This window comes from Leucoraja erinacea, chromosome 12 (assembly GCF_028641065.1).
Source record: "Leucoraja erinacea ecotype New England chromosome 12, Leri_hhj_1, whole genome shotgun sequence".
NCBI classification, from domain to species: Eukaryota; Metazoa; Chordata; class Chondrichthyes; order Rajiformes; family Rajidae; genus Leucoraja; species Leucoraja erinaceus.
In genome coordinates, this window is record NC_073388.1 from 6,544,866 (window position 1) to 6,565,176 (window position 20,311).

General features: G+C 40.9%; 1 protein-coding gene across 1 annotated transcript in view; it reads right to left on the bottom strand.

The window, feature by feature from the left end:
- LOC129702410 (uncharacterized) overlaps positions 1 to 20,311 on the bottom strand; it is a 44,292-nt gene that overhangs the window by 18,535 nt on the left and 5,446 nt on the right. Inside the window, exons 4-9 of the mRNA XM_055644188.1 lie at positions 17,729 to 18,647; positions 16,079 to 16,221; positions 14,562 to 14,701; positions 10,962 to 11,116; positions 7,478 to 7,545; positions 7,020 to 7,109 (exon numbers count right to left, since the gene is read on the bottom strand). Coding sequence (XP_055500163.1) covers positions 7,020 to 7,109; positions 7,478 to 7,545; positions 10,962 to 11,116; positions 14,562 to 14,701; positions 16,079 to 16,221; positions 17,729 to 18,647 — 1,515 coding nt within the window. The remainder of the gene's footprint in view (positions 1 to 7,019; positions 7,110 to 7,477; positions 7,546 to 10,961; positions 11,117 to 14,561; positions 14,702 to 16,078; positions 16,222 to 17,728; positions 18,648 to 20,311) is intronic.

Sequence of the window (20,311 nt, forward strand, 5' to 3'; positions counted from 1 at the left end):
TTACTCTAAGCGTTTATCCCCCATAATAAAACAAATATCTTTCCTTCCTCTATTAGTTATAAAATATGTTGCAGCACATTCAGAAATTACATCCTACACTTATAGAAATAGCAAGACATCTTAATTTAAATCCCTTGGAATGATCAAGATGTGGCTTCCCCCCCCTCCCCCGATGAAGATGATGCAATTCCTTCAGTGATTTCCTCAGTGTTTATTCCAGTGCCACGGAAGAGAACGAGATTTGTAAATTAACACTAATGTAGAGTCCACAATACATTCAGTTTCCCCGTGGAGATATTTCTTATACTAAGTATGAGGTTTATTTGCTTGATATTTTAAAGATTACTTTTTAAGAACTGTATTGCTGCTGTGATATTACCATGATATGTCTGCTATTGCTACTTTCCTGCACTGATGGAAAACACATGTTAAATCAAATGAGAAATAAAATTGAAGGATTAAGTAGTTCTCAATCGCGAAATATTAAGTAAATGCAAAATTAAATGTTGAACAAGAACAAGGAAGCCCAAGTAATTTATTGCTTAACAGTCAAAAATTGATTTTCTAATGGATAAGTAGCTCAAACAATACTCGTTGATAGAAGAGAGTTCATGCTGGCACGTTGAGAGTTACAAAGTTTTGGCAAAGAAGAGAGTTTTAAACATCTGGAACTCAAGCAGGATCAAAGCGGCCTTTCATTCCTTGGAAACCGAATCTACCATTCAGCAACGGACACTTGACAATTCCCAATCTTCTCTACGTCACTTGGCAAACTAAAGCAAGGAACTAATTAATCCACTATATTTTTCAAGTTTTCTAAATGTAGGTCTCCATCTTTATTCAAATGCCTGAAGACTTACTGGAGTATTTTTTAAATATGCTAGATTAAGTGGGACCCGTTGGGTCCCTGTCACACGGGAGGGCTGGTCCCCGAACGCAATATTCCACCACTCACCCATAGCCCCCAACTGCACAAGCGCGGCTGACGGGTTCCTGTTGTGGCGCCAGAGATCCCCATTGTGAGGCGAGTCACGGCAACCCACCACAAGTGCGCCTCGCATCCCTCTTCCTACCCCTACCCTCCTCCATGCCTCCTCAACCCCCAGCACTCCATCCCTCTCCTGTTCACCCTCCCTCTTTTTTCCCTTCCTCCTTCCCTCCCCCACCTCTCCTTTCCCCCCACCCTCAGTCACTCACTCTCTCCCTCCATAACCCCTTGCGAGGTTGAAGCTGCTGTGTTTTTTTTTAATTGATTTTTTATTTGTGATGTCATTGTGGGGCGGAACATTGCTGATGGGCAGTTTATGTAAATGAGATCCCATTGTGACGTCATACGGTGCTAACTGTCAGCGCTGATGGAAGAGATTATTGTCAAAGTGGTTCTTGTAAAGTTTAAAATGTGAATAGCTTCTAAAATATACCATGAATCTGAATGAAACTTGATACAACACACCACAGGACAATGATGAGTAAGGTGGGCCAAAATTGTAGCGCTATCGTGTACCGTTCTGGTGTAATTTCAGGATCACACTCATCACAGACACACATAAAACAAACAAGATGGGAGTTTTAGTAAAATATACTAGACCAAGTGGGACTCGTTGGGTCCTTCACATGGGAGGCCTGGTTCCCCAATACAATCCTTTCCCCAGCGCAATATTTCACCACTCACCCCTTCACCAACACGGGAGGCCTGGTCCCCCAATGCAACCCATTCCCCAACGCAATATTCCACCACTCACTCGTTCCCCCAACACAACCCTTTCCCCCAATGCTATATTCTACCAATCACCCATAGCCCCCAACTGCACGGGGCCTGCTCATTTCCCCTTATTCACCCTCCCTCATTTTAAACTGAAATAAAATGCAATTGCACTTGCTTGGGCTGGCAGGACTCTGTCCTGGGATAGCAACGTTGTAGCGAGCAGGGCTACAATCCCATTGCGATGTCATAGCTGTAAGCAAAGATTATAGAGCAGAGCAAGATAGACCACTCCTCAGAAATGCAATGGACTGACATGTAGTACATAACGGAACGTCACGGCCACCATTTGTTTATGCTAAACGTGACATCTTTGGTAGTGGGGATGGACTCCGCTGTTCTACAATCTTCTGTTATATCAGGTCGCATGGAAAAGCAAAGATAGTAGAGGCTCCTCTTGTATCTTTGGGGGAAGAGGACGTTTCCTCCACACCTGAGTTGATCCAGGACTGATTCCCGGTCCCCCTGCTACCAGATGAAGGTGACCGGCGGGAGAGCCTCAAGTGTCTGCCCGTGGTCGGCGTCCCGAGGCAGCGGGCAATGCTCCTCTAGCATCTTTGGTGTAATCCGTTCCAAAGATTGATCATCTTTGGTGTAATCAGTGTTGTAGAGAACAATGTTTTATATAGCATCGATCATTTCACATATTTAGTTAATATTATTGTAAATTTTATTAATGTTATTGTAAATTACAGCTCACTAAAATGGCGTCATGTCATACCCATGTCATACTACGCTTTTTTTTCCCGCAGTGGCGCATCTTGCTCTGCTCTCTAATCTTTGGCTGTAAGTGCCAGTGCAGAGGGAAGAATTTTTTCTCAAATTGGGGCTTAGTAAATATAAAAATGTGAATAACTTATAAAATATAACATCAATCTGAACGAAATGTGTTACAGTACACCACAGGACAATGGTGAATAAGGTGGCGGCATGTAAAGGAGACCAGGTTGGGAAGACGGAATATAGAGTAGATGAGGTTGGAGGACGTACACATCAGCAGATGCGTTTGGTTACCTTTCACCCCACCTGCCACCGCATCCAACGCATCATTCTCCAACATTTCCGCCACTTTCAATATTATCCCACCACCTTCCATCCCTACCTCTTTCCACAGAGACCGATTCCTCCGCAACTCCTTGGTTCACTCAACCCCTCCCACCCAAACCACCCCTTCCCAGGCACTTTCCCCTATACCTACAGAAGATGTGACACCTGTCCCTATAACTCCTCCCTCACATCCATTGAATGAACCAGGTGAGACAGAGGTTCATGTGCACCTCCTCCACTCTCATCTACTACATTTTATGTTCCAAATGGGTAATTAGATGACAGAATACATAGAATTACATTATTTTGATTAACGCAAGAGCTATAATGGAGAAATATGAGTAAAACAATACATTTTTCAAAAAGATGACAGCTTTGAATGGCTGGGAGACGAATGAGTTACCAGAATGGAATGGGTACATGGGATCAAGATCACTTGGGGATGGCTGGGTTTACATATGATGAGCGCTTGACAGTACTTGCGGGACTTTAGAAGGATGAGGGCGGCATTGAGCAGCACAGTGCTGCAGCGGTAGAGTTTCTGCCTTACAGCGCCAGAGACCCAGGTTCGATCCTGACTATGGGTGCTTGTCTGTATGGAGTTTGTACGTCTCCCCGTGACCTGCCTGGGTCTTCTCTGGGATCTCCGGTTTCCTTCCACACTCCAAAGGCGTACAGGTTTGAAGGTTAATTGGCTTGGTATAATTGTAAATTGACCGTGGTGTGTGTGTAGGAAAGTGTGCAGGGATTGTTGGTCGGCCCAGACTCTGTGGGCTGAAGAGCCTGGATCCATGCTGTATCACTAAACCAGTGCTTCTTAAACTGGTGAATGGTTCACCCAAGGGCGAATGAAATTATTTTGGAGTGAATGAAACTAGAGTGGTGAATGAAGGGTGAATGACTTAATTCATTCGGATATTTTATTTTCTCTATACTTAAAAAAGGCATTGACAATAAAGTGGTTAGTAAGCTCATATTGGTTTTAATGGCAGTGGAGCTGGAAATTTGATATGTTTTCAAGTCAAGTCAAGTTTATTTGTCACATACTTGGCCTCTAATTTCTATACACATACGAGATGTGCAGTGGTCCTCTCTATTTATGGTTTTCTAATTTCAAAGTATCAGGATATTTCCCAAATTTACTGCAATATAACCTTTTAGGGAAGACCAGACGAGCTAGTGGGAGCATAAATTTATAATGGCAACACTGGAGGATGGCCGTAGGCAACCGTTGAATTGTAACTTTACTTTCTGTTGCCAATTTATATACACCATGGTTTTTTGGGCTCATTTTCCAAGAAAAAACTGCAGTAATCAAAGCCCAAAAGGGTAGGATGGGGCTGAAGCCCAGTGTTTAGATGTTGGAATGTTTTTTTTAATCATTCTAATATAATGATTTTCCAACTCCAGTGGCAATTAAACTTTTTTTTTCTCTGTTTTCTTTACATATTTTTAAGATGTTTAAAAGGTTGAATAAAATAAACACTTAAGAAATAAGTTAAATTTATGCTTTTTGCTCGGGTGACAAAATAAATGATACACAAGGGAGTATAATTATACACAAGGGAGAATAAGACGAAAATTACCGAAAAACATAAGAAAATTTAGTCGAGGGTGAATTAAATTTTGTGATAAAGACTCAAGGGTGAATGACACTAAATTAGTTTAAGAAGCACTGCTCTAAACTATACTAAAAATTGAGGGTGGATCTCATTGAAACTTACCGAATAGTGAAAGGTCTGGATAGAGTGGATGTGGAGCACATGTTTCCACTAGGAGGAGAGTTTAGAACCAGATGGAATAGCCTCAGAATAAAAGGATGTACCTTTAGAAAGAAGATGAGGAGGAATTTCTTTAGTTAGAGGGTGGTAAATCTGTGGAATTCATTGCCATAGACGGCTGCGGAGGTCAAGTAATTTTAAGGCCAGATTGACAGATACTTGTCTGGTAGGAAAGGTGTCAAAGGTATGGGGAGAAGGCAGGAGAATGGATGTTGAGAGGGAAAGATAGATCAGCCATTATTGAATGGCAGAGTTGAATTGATGGGTCGAATGGCCTAATTATTCTCCTATGACTTATGAACTTGCATGGAGAATAAGTACCAACAATGACCAGTAAGTATTCAACAGAATTAAAAATCAAAGAGAACGGCCAGATGCTGGAAATCTACAATAACAAAATGGTGAAAATACTTAGCAATTCAGGCCTCATCTGTGGGAAGTGAAACAGAGTTAGTGTTGCTGCTTGGAGATCTTTCATCAGAATTCTGCAGCTCGCCAAAGAGGCTTTGGCCTTAAATGTAAACACTGTTTTTCTTTCCACAGAAATGGCCTGACCTGCTAATTATTTCCAGATTTTTGGTTTCAATATTCAGCTGAACTGGGAGAAACAGTAAAATAAAACTGCCCTTAAAAGTGGTACAGTTGGTACTGCTAGACAAGAACACAACAGCTTACAACAAAATCATTTAGGGCATCTGTTAATCTAAAGCATAACAAGATTCTAATATCCTTTGCTTAAAATGTTCAATGTGTCTTTATAATACAATGTGGAGTGCTGATTAACAAATAAGTTCCAGTAACATGTAAACTAAACATTTATGAATCCATTGAACATTGTGCTACCAAATTGAATCGAAATTGATGTTCGGGTCTGCCTCTTTTTCTGTTCTGTTTTGATCTGGGCAAACTAAAGATCAAAAATGCCCGGGCTGTAGAAAGGAGAGAAAATAGCCATCAGGAGAAAGGCAAATCAAACTTCTACATTAATGAAAATGCCAAATGACATCTTAACCGTCGTAATTTGCATTACATCATCAGATATAGTTTCGGTTTTAGAGATACAGTGTGGAAACAGGCCCTTCGGTCCACCGAGTCCACGCCGATCAACAATCCCCCCACCCGTACATTTAAGAATAAGGAGTAAGCCATTTAGAACGGAGACGAGTAAACATTTTTCTCACAGAGAGTGGCGTTTCTGTGGAATTCTCTGCCTCAGAGGGCGGTGGAGGTGGGTTTTCTGGATGCTTTCAAGAGAGAGCTAGATAGGGCTTATAAATAGAGGAGTCAGGGGATATGGGGATAAGGCAGGAACGGGGTACTGATTGGGGATGATCAGCCATGATCACATTGAATGGCGGAGCTGGCTGGAAGGTCTGAATGGCCTACTCCTGCACCTATTGTCTATTGTTATATCGTACACTCGAGGGACAATTTACAGAAGCCAATTAACCTACAAACCCGCACGTATCTGGAATGTGGGAGGAAACCGGGGCACCCGGAGAAAACCCATGCAGTCATAGGAGAATGCGCAAACTCCGTAGAGATAGCACCCATAGATCCCGGGTCTCTGGTGCTGTAACGCAGCAACTCTGCCACTGCACCACTGTGTCGCCCTTATAATCAGAATAATTGTGCAGTCATCTTGCTAAGAATTATCTTATGGAATATAATTTCTGACGGTTTGTTTCCACAAAGATTGTTTCTTAATGGAGTATTGCGCACAGTTTTAGTCTCCAAATCTGAGGAAGGACATTATTGCCATAGAGAGAGTGCAGAGAAGGTTCACCAGACTGATTCCTGGGATGTCAGGACTTTCTTATGAAGAAAGACTGGATAGACTCGGCTTGTACTTGCTAGAATTTAGGAGATTGAGGGGGGATCTTATAGAAACTTACAAAATTCTTAAGGGATTGGACAGGCTAGATGCAGGAAGATTGTTCCCGATGTTGGGGAAGTCCAGGACAAGGGGTCACAGCTTAAGGATAGAGGGGAAATCCTTTAGAACCGAGATGAGAAGAACATTTTTCACGCAGAGTGGTGAATCTCTGGAACTCTCTGCCACAGAAGGTAGTTGAGGCCAGTTCATTGGCTATATTTAAGAGGGAGATAGATGTGGCCCTTGTGGCTAGAGGGATCAGAGGGTATGGAGAGAAGGCAGGTACGGGACACTGAGTTGGATGATCAGCCATGATTATATTGAATGGCGGTGCAGGCTCGAAGGGCCGAATGGCCTACTCCTGCACCTATTTTCTATGTTTCTATGTTAATGAGTTTGAGATGTATATTTACAAGCATAAACACATCATGAGACACTGGTGTTATTGAAATACCAGAAAGTTAGCATTTGAAATCCCAGACACATTAACGCATGTACTACTTATTGCGTCCTTTTACCTCCATAATCTACGCACACTGGAACATACCTGGTCATTTCTTCAAATGTGTTGCTTCAGATAGCAATTTTATTATGCGTTGCTTCCAGTGCCACGGTATACTTGGTCTACCTTTTGGTGAAGAAGCTAAGGTTTAAAAAATAAATCTCTCACAATTTTTTCGTGACAATGTTATTCACAATGTGTTATACAGCAGTATTGCACAACCAGCGATTTTTGTTGTCGACTCCAGAGATTAGCCCTATGCATGTGGCATCGGAACCTGCAGACAGGTGGTGGGCCAGTTAATGCACGCTTCAACCCATTAACTCTCAAACGGAAGATAGACACAAAATGCTGGAGTAACTCAGTGGATCAGGCAGCATCTCTGAAGAAAAGGAATAGGTGACGTTTCGGGTAGGAACCCTTCTTCAGACTGCGGCAGCCTAAAGGACTGTTCCGACCCGAAATGTCACTTATTCTTTTTTCTAAAATCTGAAGGGCGTAACACTTACTGCAATCAGCTTCTGATAATCTTGCAAAACCAGCTGCTGCCATCTTTTGGGAAAGTGTGGACCCTCTCCTAAAGAGAAAATAAACTTGTTACAAAGCAAAGTCTAACAAAGTTACAGGAAATGAACATACACGGGAAGCAGCTGGGCTAATCAGTTTAGTTTAGTTTATCATCACGTATACTGAGGTGCATCGAAAAGCTTTTTTGTTGCGTGCTGTCCAGTTAGCGGAAAGACTATAGATGATTACAATCAAGCTGCCCACAGTGTACTGATACTGGATAAAGGGAATAACTAAATAATGTAGCACTGCATAAAGTGGACAGGCCAATCCCATGGATACTGGCAATTCTTTCACATTACCAACAGCAAAAATGAACCAATAAATTCACTACTGATTCACACCACCAGCAGTTGAGGTATGTTATTTGTGTAGAAAGGAACTTCTGATGCTTGTTTATACCGAAGATAGACACAAAGTGGAGTAACTCAGCAGGTCAGACAGCATCTCTGGAGATAAAGGGTGGGTGACGTTTTCGGTCGGGACCCATCTTCAGACTCTCTACAGTCTACTAGTCTTCTACAGCCCGAAGAAGGGACCCAACCTGAAACGTCACCCATCCTTTTTCTCCAGAGATGTGCCTGACTCACTGAGTTACCAAAACACCTTGTGTCTATCAAGGTACAATACTTAGTCCAGTTCCCTTGTACAGTATACTAGTGATGGCGAGTCAGGGATATACCGAAAATACAAGTCCCGGGCTAATTTAGTATTACCAGGGACACTAACTTACCAAGTCTGGGACAGTCACAATACATGGGAGTAGAGACCCCAGCATCTGTAATACTAAGATGACCATGACTACATGTTGCAGTTATTTTATGGTTAAAGTGGTGTGGGAGATTGCAACCTTCACGTGGTCCGCCCTGTTTCAACGAATGCAATCAACCTGCCGTGCACAATCAAATAAGATCAAATACAACAAGTTGTCCTTCAACTTTAGGCTGTGCACACCATACGCAAGAAGAAGAATGGTTAAAGTGCACATTGCAGATTTTAATAAAGGGTATTTTTATACATTCTGCAGAAATTGCAGCAACACTTATACATAGTCCCCCCATTTCAGGGCACCATAATGTTTGGGACACTGATATGTCATGCAAATGAAAGTAGTCATGTTTAGTATTTTGTTGCATATTCTTTGCATGCTTGAAGTCTACGAATCATGAACATCACCAGTTGCTGCCTGTCTTCTCTGGTGATGCTCTGCCAGGCCTGTATTGCAGCCATTTTTAGCTTGTGCTTGTTTTGGGGGCTAGTCCCCTTCAGTTTTCCTTCAGCATATAAAAGGCATGCTCAATTGGGTTCAAATCAGATGATTGACTTGGCCACTCAAGAATTGACCATTTTTTACGTTTGAAAAACTCCTTTGTTGCTTTAGCAGTATGTTTGGGATCATTGTCTTGCTGAAGAATGAACTGCCGGCCAATGAGTTTTGAGGCATTTGTTTGAACTTGAGCAGATAGGATGTGTCTATACACTTCAAAATTCTTTATGCTACTACCATCGGCAGTTGTATCATCAATGAAGATAAGTGAGCCAGTACCTTCAGCAGCCATACATGCCCCCACCATAACACCATAACACCCCCACCACCGTGTTTTCACAGATGAGATGGTATGCTTTGGATCTTGGGTAGTTCCTTCTCTCCTCCATACTTTGCTCTTGCCATCACTCTGATACAAGTTAATCTTCATCTCATCTGTCCACAAGACGTTTTACCAGAACTGTGGTTGCTCTTTTAAGTACTTCTTGGCAAACTGTAAGTTGGCCATCCTATTTTTTGCGACTAACCAGTGGTTTGCATCTTGCAGTGTAGCCTCTGTATTTCTGTTCATGAAGTCTTCTGAGAAATCCACACCCGACTCCTGAACAGTGTTTCTTATCTGTCGGACAGGTGTTTGGGGATTTTTCTTCATTATAGAGAGAATTCTTCTGTCATCAGCTGTGGAGATCTTCCTTGGCCTGCCAGTCCCTTTGCGATTAGTAAGCTCACCAGCGCTCCCTTTCTTCTTAATGATATTCCAAACAGTTGATTTTGATAAGCCTCGGGATTGGCTGATGTCTCTAACAGTTTTATTCTTGTTTTTCAGTCTCATAATGGCTTCTTTGACTTTCATTGGCACAACTTTGGTCCTCATGTTGATAAACAGCAATAAAAGTTTCCAAAGATGATGGAAAGACTGGAGGAAAGACTAGGTGCTGAGAACTCTCTTATACCTGCATTAAGGAGGCATTTAAACATACCTGAGCAATTACAAACACCTGTGAAGCCATGTGTCCCAAACATTATGGTGCCCTGAAATGGGGGGACTATGTATAAACACAGCTGTAATTTCTTCATGGTGAAACCAAAATGTATAAAAATGCCCTCTAATAAAATCTGACAATGTGCACTTTAACCACATGTGATTTTTTTCTGTTACAAATCTCAAATTGTGGAGTACAGAGGCAAATAAATAAATGATGTGTCTTTGTCCCAAACAATATGGAGGGCACTGTATGTACAGGTAGAAAAAGATTGGTCTTGACATTGTGTTCAGCACAGATTTTGTGGGCCAAAGAGTCTCTTCTTGTGCTTACTTTTCAATGCTGTATATAATTCATGGATACGTATATATTTTTTAAGGCAGAGCTGCTCTCTTCACCCCAATATGTACCCAAATAATATATAGAGATAGATTACTATCAAAATGAAATGTAATACAAATGTTTATATTATTGTACGGGCGGCATAATAGCGCAGCTGGTAGCGTTGCTGCCTCACAGCGCCGAAGACCCGTGTAAAATCCTGATCTCAGTTGTGGTCTATGTGAAGCTTGCTAATTCTCCCTGTGACCGCATGGGTTTCCACAGGAAGCTCTGGTTTCTTCCTACATCCCAAAGACGTGCGGGTGTTTAAATTAATTGGTCTCTGTAAATTGCTCTTAATGTGTAGGAAGTGGATGCGAAAGTGAGATAATATAGAATTAGTGTGAACGAGGGATCGATGGTTAGCATGGACTCGGTGGGTCGAAGGGCCAGTTTCCATACTGTTCCACCGCATAAGCGATAGGAGCAGAATTAGGCCATTCCGCCCATCAAGTCTACCCCGCCATTCAATCATGGCTGATCTATCTTTCCCTCTCAACCCCATTCTCCTGCCTTCTCCCCATAACCCCGAACACCCGTACTGATCAAGAATTTATCGATCTCTGCCTTAAAAGTATCCATTGACTTGGCCTCCTCAGCCTTCTGTCAATTCAAATCTTTCAATCAATTCAAAAACAAACTATTATTGTCTATTTTAATAAATGCTAGTGAATGCATCAATCAAAAGAATATTTTTATCCCCTATATTGAATACACATTTTAAACTAATCTTGTGATTTTGTTTTAAATAAGAACATTGCAGCTGAACAAAGGGACAGGGATGGACGAGCCTACCTCATGATGCCTATTTTCCCCCTTTCACTGAAGAGCACCACTGTCACATCGTTCAGTTTTTGGTAAAGTCTTGCGAAGAACGTTTTGTTTTTCACTAATTTCTTGAACCATCTGATGTCTGATCTGCACCAGACGTCACCATGTACTGGAGAAACCTGCAGACAATCATCGGAGAATATCTTATAGAACATAGACACAAAATGCTGGAGTAACTCAGCAGGACAAGCAGCATCACTGGAGAGAAGGAATGGGTGAAGTTTTAGGTCGGGACCCTTCTTCAAACTGTTTTTGGGATAAGAGGAAACGAGAGATATAGATGATGACTAGACCAATCCCCCAATGCACCTGTTCCCTACCCGTAGCCCCCACGGATGACGTGGTCCTCCAACTAAAGCCGTTCCCGAACATAAGATTCCAGCACTCAGCAGTGCGGCTGCTTTTAAATGGCGAGAGGCGGGCGCCAGCAGCCGTTATGGTCGCTGGCCAGCAGGATGCGACAAAATGAGTGAGTGGGGGGGGGGGAAGAAAGATTTTATTAAAAATGTGTACATAAACACGACAAACTTTAATCAGGAGTGGATACTTGGAATGAAATGTGAAATCTCTACCGAAATGGAAAAAATCTTGCCGTTTCTGCGTCTGGTGTTGGCGTAGCAACGAATGAAAGGTTGGCACCCACAGGCTGGCAACCACAAGACAGGCAGAAACACACACACACACAGAGTGTTAAATATAGATAGATGTAGTGAGGTAAAGGCCAATGAATGAAAGATATTCAAAAAAGTAACAGATATCTTTATCTTTGTTATGCTGCATTCCCAACTAGCCTGTAACCACACCAATATATCACATGCTCTTTAAAAACTATATTTCTGGAATGCAATGAGAGCAAATCAGACTGAAATTTACTGATCAAATTCAGTCTGATTTTCTTAATATAATAGTATATAGAGATATTTGTGAAAATATATCCAATTATTGTGATTATATTGAGAATCAGAATGATCTGATTCAGATTATCTGATCTTTAGTAGCAATGTTACAAAATTTTGAGATTTAAAAAATCAAGTCTGCAATTTATTCTATCAGACAAAGCATAAAAAGAAGTTTAATTTGACACCTAATTCACTTTCATATCTTCAGTATTAAAAAAGTTATGACCATTTTCATACTCGGAAATTAGCATCTTGTTCCCTATTGCTTTTCCATTGACTTAACACAAAAGCTGTGATTGAGGACAGTAGAAAGCCCATAAATTTCTTAAAAATTAAGAGAACTGAAAGAATTTTTCGGTTATTATAGATTGAAGCATTCTGAAACAAATATGAAACAAACTTACTTGAATGACCTGAAATTAAAGCATATAATTAGTTAGTTACCCAATTGTAGCTAATTACATAATTCAATTACTAGATCTAAACATCTATCCATTCATTTAAGAAAAGATCAACATTTTTAAATAGCCTAAGTGTCCAAATAACATACACACAAGAATTCACAATACAACATGGTTTTAAAATCTCATTGTCATGGATTTATAGTCCAAATGGAAAGAATTTTTTGTTTAATACCTGTAAATTAATGACCATTTAAATAATCTTGCGAGTGGGTTTTTCTGGAACGCAATCATTTGGAACGTTGCGGTTGCGGTGAATTTAAACCCCATATCGGCAAGAAAAATACTGCCGGTTCGTATGGGGATAAAATCACCGTTTCGCAACGTAAAATGTGAATTAAAGGCATCTTAAGGAGCACTTTATACATAAAATAAACGGCTTTACCTGTCCCCTATGTGAAATCCGTCCCCGTTGTCGGCGTTGACAGCTTTAGAAGCTGATTTATAAATTACTCCAGCGCTGAACTTGTCGGGCGATTAAAAAAAAAAATCACCAAAAGCCGATGGAACAATACTTCAGCAAAAGCTTGCACTCCGAGAAAATATAATCCAGGACAGGTGGGTTTAAAACCGCATTTTAACACCGCCCCCTCCCCCCCCCCTCAAAGGCGGCATAATCGCGCACACGGCCAGTGGCAGAACTGCAGTGCCACTGAAGGTAAGTTTTGTAATATACCAATCTTTAGTGTTTTGAGTTCAGTGGTACAATGTGGAAACAGGCCGTTTGGCTCACGAGTCTGTGCCAACCAGTGGTCACCCCGTACTCGAATTCTATACTATACAGTATAGTTTTTTTTATTTTCTATATATTATACAGTATATACTATACTATACTATACAGTATACAAATTCGATACTATACAGTATACTTTTTTTAATGTTTCTATGGATGTACAGAAAGCTGATTATTTATTCTATGTAAAGCACTTTGGTTTCAACGCGAGTTGATTTAAATGTGCTATATAAATAAAATTTACTATTTACTTTACTTATACACCAGGGACAATTTACAGAGACCAATTAACCTGCATGTCTTTGGAATGTATGGGGAAACCGGAGCACCTGGAGAAAACCCACGCAGTCACAGGGAGAACGGGCAAACTCTGTACAGACAGCACCCGAGGTCAGGATCGAACCCAGGGCTCTGGCGCTGTCAGGCAGCATCTCTACTGCTGCGTACCGTGCCGCCTTAACTCAAAATCAGGTAATTCAGTTATCTTTTTAACTTAAGTAAAGGGTTGGTTGAACTGAAAACTTAATAGTCCAACCAACCACCACTTCAGTTAAAAAGATACACAATATGAATGATAATAAGGAAGCATGCATCCCATTACTAAAATGGTTTGGTTATATAATTTGAATAGTAATACCTACTGAAAGACTATTGTCTCTGGAACACAGATCTTCCATGATATTATTTGCAGATCTATCTCAAACATGTAAAGGCGACTTGAAAACAGTCAGTCATAAGTTTATATCCTACCACTGTGAGTACATCAAGAAAGAGCATACAGTATAAATACATTACTGGACTGCAGTTTCTAACACAGCATTCATAGGTCTGTTCAATACAGACTTTTTCCACACAACAGGTGCTGGGCGTACGAAACAAGCTGCCAGAGGAGGTAGTTGAGGCAGGGACTATCCCAACGTTTAAGAAACAGTAAGACAGATACATGGATAGAACAGGTTTGGAGAGACATGGGCCAAATGCGGGCAGGTGGGACTAGTGTAACTGGGACATGTTGGCCGATGTGGGCAAGTTGGGCCAAAGGGCCTGTTTCCACGCTGTATACTCTATGGGTTTATTTATTAATATTAGAATTATAAAGAGTTCATGCAGTATTATTTTGTTTCTTTGCTATGCCCACAAATAGGAATTATAAAAATAATTCTCAAAAAAATGTGGTTTATTTATTTTGATAACATGAAGAGTGAAAACAATATCGCATGAGTTTTCAATGACAGTAGTCTACATTTCCTGTAGTTTACTTACACAAGCATTATTCCAGATCACTTAATTAACTAAAGTTAATTTCTTCAAATTGTGATGGAATTGGATTTCATTTTTATAAATCACTGATATAGGCTTCTGGATCATGAGATTATTGAAATGTAATCCATTAGACCACTGAAACTTAAAGACACTGTTAACATGCTCAAATTCAAACAAATTAATTTCCGCCAAATATTTCCATACTTACATTTTCTAAAGAAACACGCAAAGCTTGCTGAGGAAGGGCATAAAACGTTTCCGGTAAATTTTTTAAATGACTGACTGAAAGTGCAGCAGAGAATCCATAATCTATGCATAATATTTCCACTAAAACATGCTGATGACCGTCTGCAAAAAAATTAAGTAAAAATTAACAATTTTAATCTTCCGCGGAAGTGTGAATTAGTTTAGAGATAGAGCGCAGAAACAGGCTCTTCAGCCCACCAAGTCAGTGCCGACCAGCGATCCCCGTACACTAGCACTAATCTACACACCAGTGATAATTTTACAATTTTACCAAAGCCAATTAATATACAAACATGTACATCTTCGGAACATGGGAGGAAACCCGAGCACCCGGAGAAAACCCACGTGGTCACAGGGAGAACGTACAAACTCCGTACAGACAGCAACAGTAATCAGGATCGAACCCGGGTCTCTGGCGCTGTGAGACAGCAACTCTGCTGCTGCCCCACCGTGTTCTAATGTTTCAAACAATAATAATTCTCCCCCCAAATTATTCAATATTGAAAACTTCCATATGAGTTTCACAAAAGAAATCTGCATTGCTGCAAACATAACAAATAATATAAACATTTAAAGGGAAAAGAAAATAATAGCCTATTTGATATTTTCTACAAAGCTGGGGTTGAAAGATTTAGACAATGAATAGATTATGACAGCAATTAATAGGTTTTTATATATACAATAGTTTGGGAACCGGTCTGCCCAGAGTTGTAGATGTAGCCCGATCCATCACACAGACCACACTTCCCAGCATTGACTCCATCTACACTTCACGCTGCCTGGGAAAAGCATAATCAAAGACTTGTCTCACCCCGTTCATTCCTCCTTCTCACTGCTCCCATCTGGCAGAAGGTACAGAAGCTTGAAGCACGTTTTGCCAGACTGAGGAACAGCTTCTTCTCCTCCGTAATCGGGCTTTTGAACAGCCCTTTCATAAACGAGTGTACTGATAAATTCACCTCTACCCCATTAAGGGTGTTGGACTTTGTCTAGGGAACTGATGTGCTACAATATTCTGAACTCTGTATCTTCCCTTTCACTCTATCTATCGTACTTAAGTTTTGAACGAATTGGACCTATGTATGGTATATCTGATCCGTTTGTATAGCTTGCTAAACAAAGCTTTTAACTTCGATACATGTGACAATAATAAACCTAAACCTGTCAAGCAATGTGGGTTAGTGCAGAAAAGTGGCACTAAGATATTCGATCATCTGTGATCTTGGTGACTGACAAAGCAGACAAGAAGGGCCAATCGCCTACTCCAGCTTTTATTTTCCCCACTATAACCACATAGCCCATTAGCAGTCATTGTCTAAATCGCTTGCATGAAGAATTGGCTCTGGGGCAATCTAACTATGATTTGAATGACGTGATTTCAAAATCTATGTGATATCACAGCATTTGCACACTTTTCCCTTGTGTAATTCCATTTACAGTCCGTATTTCTAGCCAGCCTCGAATACACTGTGCCCATACCAGTTGTGACGGTTTCTTCAGGTGCCACAACGTTGATCACATAAGCTCTGTACCACTGTTTGTTTTCGGGGAGCCAGGCACAGACATAGGAACGTATCACAGGGATGCAGCACATTGTGGCAGAGTCCTGTGAACACTCAACACTGTAAAAACAAGGTGATCAATGTTAATTCTAACTCTTCTGACACCTGGGATTATGTTGCAATAGGGATTATTGAATGCTGCTCGGGCATTCGTCAACCTCAAGATAATGAAAATTTCAGTGCTAATTTCTGTTTTACAGTGGGTAATTCACTCTGGAAAAACAATTTACACATCCCATTTGATTTTCATAAATTCATAAGTGATAGGTGCAGAATTAGGCCATTCGGCTCATCAAGTCTACTCCGGCATTCAATCATGGCTGATCTATCTCTCCCTCCTAACCCCATTCTCCTGCCTTCTCCCCAGAACCCCTGACACCCGTTCTAGTCAAGAATGTATCTATCTCCGCCTTATAAATCTCCATTGACTTGACCTCCACAGCCGTCTGTAGCAATGAATTCCACAGATTCACCACCTTCATAAGAAACACATTTATTGTAGGAATTGTGTTCTATTTGAAAGCTTTTAACCCTCTATCTATACTGAAAACATACTTAATTTGTCTTAGAAATATAGAAAATACAGCACTGAAACTGGTTGTTATTGCCTATCTCCATCCAACCTAAGCCTGATGCCTATTTACGCTAATCTAATTTGCCTGCATTCGGCCCATATGCTCTATTCTCATCCCATTAAAGACCTGGCATCTCTGTAAATGAAAAGAACAATTCATATTATCATATAATCTGTTTGTGAATACTGGACAGAGAAAGGTTAAAGCGTCCCTCAACATCATTCTCTGAGGAAGCAGATGGAAGTGTGGCGATATCCACAAAGTGTGTCAAATGAGTGACCAATGGTTTAATGGTTCTTTATTATCACGTGTACCAAGGTAGAATGAAGTTTTTTTTTGCACACAGATCAGTAATATTCCTTGTGCTACGTTCTTGAACAATCAAACTATATATTATCTGTAATCACCAAAGTAAGGTCAGAACGAGTCCAAATTGGAGGAACAGCACCTCATATTTACAACCCAGCAGTATGAATATTGATTTATCCAACTTCAAGTAACCCTTGCTTTCCCTCTCTCTCCGCCCTCTCCCACCCTAGTTCTCCTGCGAGTTCCACTATCCTCCTGATTAATTTTACCTTTTCTATACCTCGTTGTCGCCTTCCCCATAGCCAACAACGAATCATTGTACATTTCCTTGAACAGCTTCTGCTTTGATCTGCCTTGTTCACACCTTACATGCTCTTTGTACCATTCCATATCTCTCATTTCCGTCTCCCCTGATTCTCAGTCTGAAGAAGGATCTCAACCCGAAACGTCACCAATTCCTTCTCTCGAGAGATGCTGCCTGTCCCGCTAAGTTACTCCAGCACTTTGTGTCTATCTTTGGTGTAAACCAGCATCTGCAGTTCCTTACCACGCAAAGAAAGGTCAATGTTCCCTAGTAGGCACTACCCTTTGTGCAAGATTTGGCGACTGAAGAAATTATCCTCCACTGTTCAAATAGAAATTTATTTTTGTACGCAGGATAGAACAAAAAATATTGTACTTACTTTAATTTCCTCATTAATTCTGGTAGCTCCTGACCGATGTGTTGTATATAAAAATAATGAGGATCAACGACATAACTGACCCTTATCTCCATCTCCTGCCACCGACAATATTGGAATTCTTGAATATTTTCAGTTAAAGGTGAACCCGCATCACTTTCAACATGCGGATTTGCAAACTGACTGTCCGTTAGTGGTTCCAAGCTGTTGTAAGGACGGACACATTGCTGAGGAGAAACAATATACCTTCTTGAGTTTGATATTTGATCAAATGGATTTGACTGTTGGAGAGCATCATTATTACTCCTAGGTTCTTGAGAGGAAGTAACATCCAGAGCTGGGATCACAATCTGGGTATCACAAGTCCTTTTTTCTTCATCTTCCGTGTTGCTGCCCGATGCAGTGAACTCAAAAGTGTCCCAAACCTCCCTTTCTGACCTAGCCACGTATATTTGCTTGCTGTTTGATGGCTTGCATTTGCCGGCAAAGATAAGTGGATCTTCCTTCCATATCTGTTGTTGTGTGAGATTAGTGCTTTCAGAAGTTAACTTGTCATCTACCTTTGACATTCTGAGATCACGGTATACATTTGATGCTCTAACTTCTAAAGGCTGGTCAACTCTCACCCTTTCATTGGAGGGTTTCACTAATAGTTCTTCCTCTTGCACTTTGTCCAATTCATATTTTGATGTGATGCTATGGTCACATGGACCGTTGACCTGGGAAATATTCCTTCTGGACATGTGAAGCTCAGGATCACAGCTGACGAATCCTTCACCAACGCATCCGTTTATAATTTCCTTGGGACGTTTAAGATCTTTTGGAGGTACGCCATTAACGCTACTTTTAGAACCATTGGACGCCAGTTGACGTTTTGGAATCCGTGATCTATTCATGAGCTTTTCTAGCTGAAATAAGACACCTGTAGAACAGATATGGAATAAAGGACAGAAAAATAATAAATACACAATGGAAAATCTTTACTAAATTCAGCCCTCAAGCTATTAGTGTCACAATTTTCCAGCCATTTCAACCGCAGCCACTGGAAAATGCTATATTAAGTACCTTGAATGGATGCCAAGCTTGAAACTCCTGTAATTACCGTACCCACAACGTGAAATTATGTCAGTCGCTTCCAAGAAAGTTGGAAGAATTCATTTCAAGCAGAATTTCCATAATCAAAGCCCTAGATAATTAGAAAAGTAGACACAAAATGCTGGAGTAGCTCAGTGGGACAGGCAGCATCTCTGGAGAGAAGGAATGGGTGATGTTTCGGGTCGACTTCAGACTGATTGTCTCGATCCGAAATGTCACCCATTCCTTCTCTCCAGAGATGTTGCCTGACCCACTGAGTTACTCCAGTATTTTGTGTCTACCTTCGATTTAAACCTGCATCTGCAGTTCTTTCCTACCCTAGATAATTAGAGTCCCTTATTTCTGAGTACCTTTAATGTTTACATATCTGTTGTGCTACTGCAAGTAAGGATTTCATTGTTCTGTTTCAGGGCATATGACAATAAAACACTCCCCACTCTTGGGTGTGTTGGGTGCCTAGAGCGCATTGCCAGTGATGGTGGCAGAGCCAGATGGGAGTAGCCTTTTAGAGGCTTTCAATTAGGCACATGAATATGCAGGGAATGGAGGGACATGGATCGTGTACAGGCAGATGAAGTTAGTTTATCTGAGCAACATGTTCGGCATAGACATTGTGGGCCGAAGGATCTGTTCGTGTTGTGTAGGGAGGAACTGTAGATACTGTTTTATACTGAAAGTACTTGTGTTGTTCTATGTTAGATTTCATTGAATAATCACCTGCACAGTATTCATATTTAAACTCATGGAATATATACTGCCCATATACTTAGCCACTAATATACTTAGTTATTCACGAAACACATTATGAAACATTATTATTATTATTATTATTTTATTTTACCAACTTGAAAAATGGGTAAAATTTACAGAATTTGTTGATAGTAAACCAAGGAGATCATAATTTAGAATTTAGCTAGAATTCAGAAGATTGAGGGGGGGTCTTATAGAAACTTACAAAATTCTTAAGGGGTTGGACAGGCTAGATGCAGGAAGATTGTTCCCAATGTTGGGAAGTCCAGGACAAGGGGTCACAGCTTAAGGATAAGGGGGAAATCCTTTAAAACCGAGATGAGAAAAACTTTTTTCACACAGAGAGTGGTGAATCTCTGGAACTCTCTGCCACAGAGGGTAGTTGAGGCCAGTTCATTGGCTATATTTTAGAGGGAGTTAGATGTGGCCCTTGTGGCTAAGGGGATCAGAGGGTATGGAGAGAAGGCAGGTACTGGATACTGAGTTGGATGATCAGCCATGATCATATTGAATGGCGGTGCAGGCTCGAAGGGCCGAATGGCCTACTCCTGCACCTAATTTCTATGTTTCTATATTTAAGAGGGAGTTAGATGTGGCTCTTGTGGCTAAAGGGATCAGGGGGTATGGAGAGAAGGCAGGTACAGGATACCGAGTTGGATGATCAGCCATGATCCTATTGAATGGCGGTGCAGGCTCGAAGGGCCGAATGGCCTACTGCTGCACCTATTTTCTAGGTTTCTA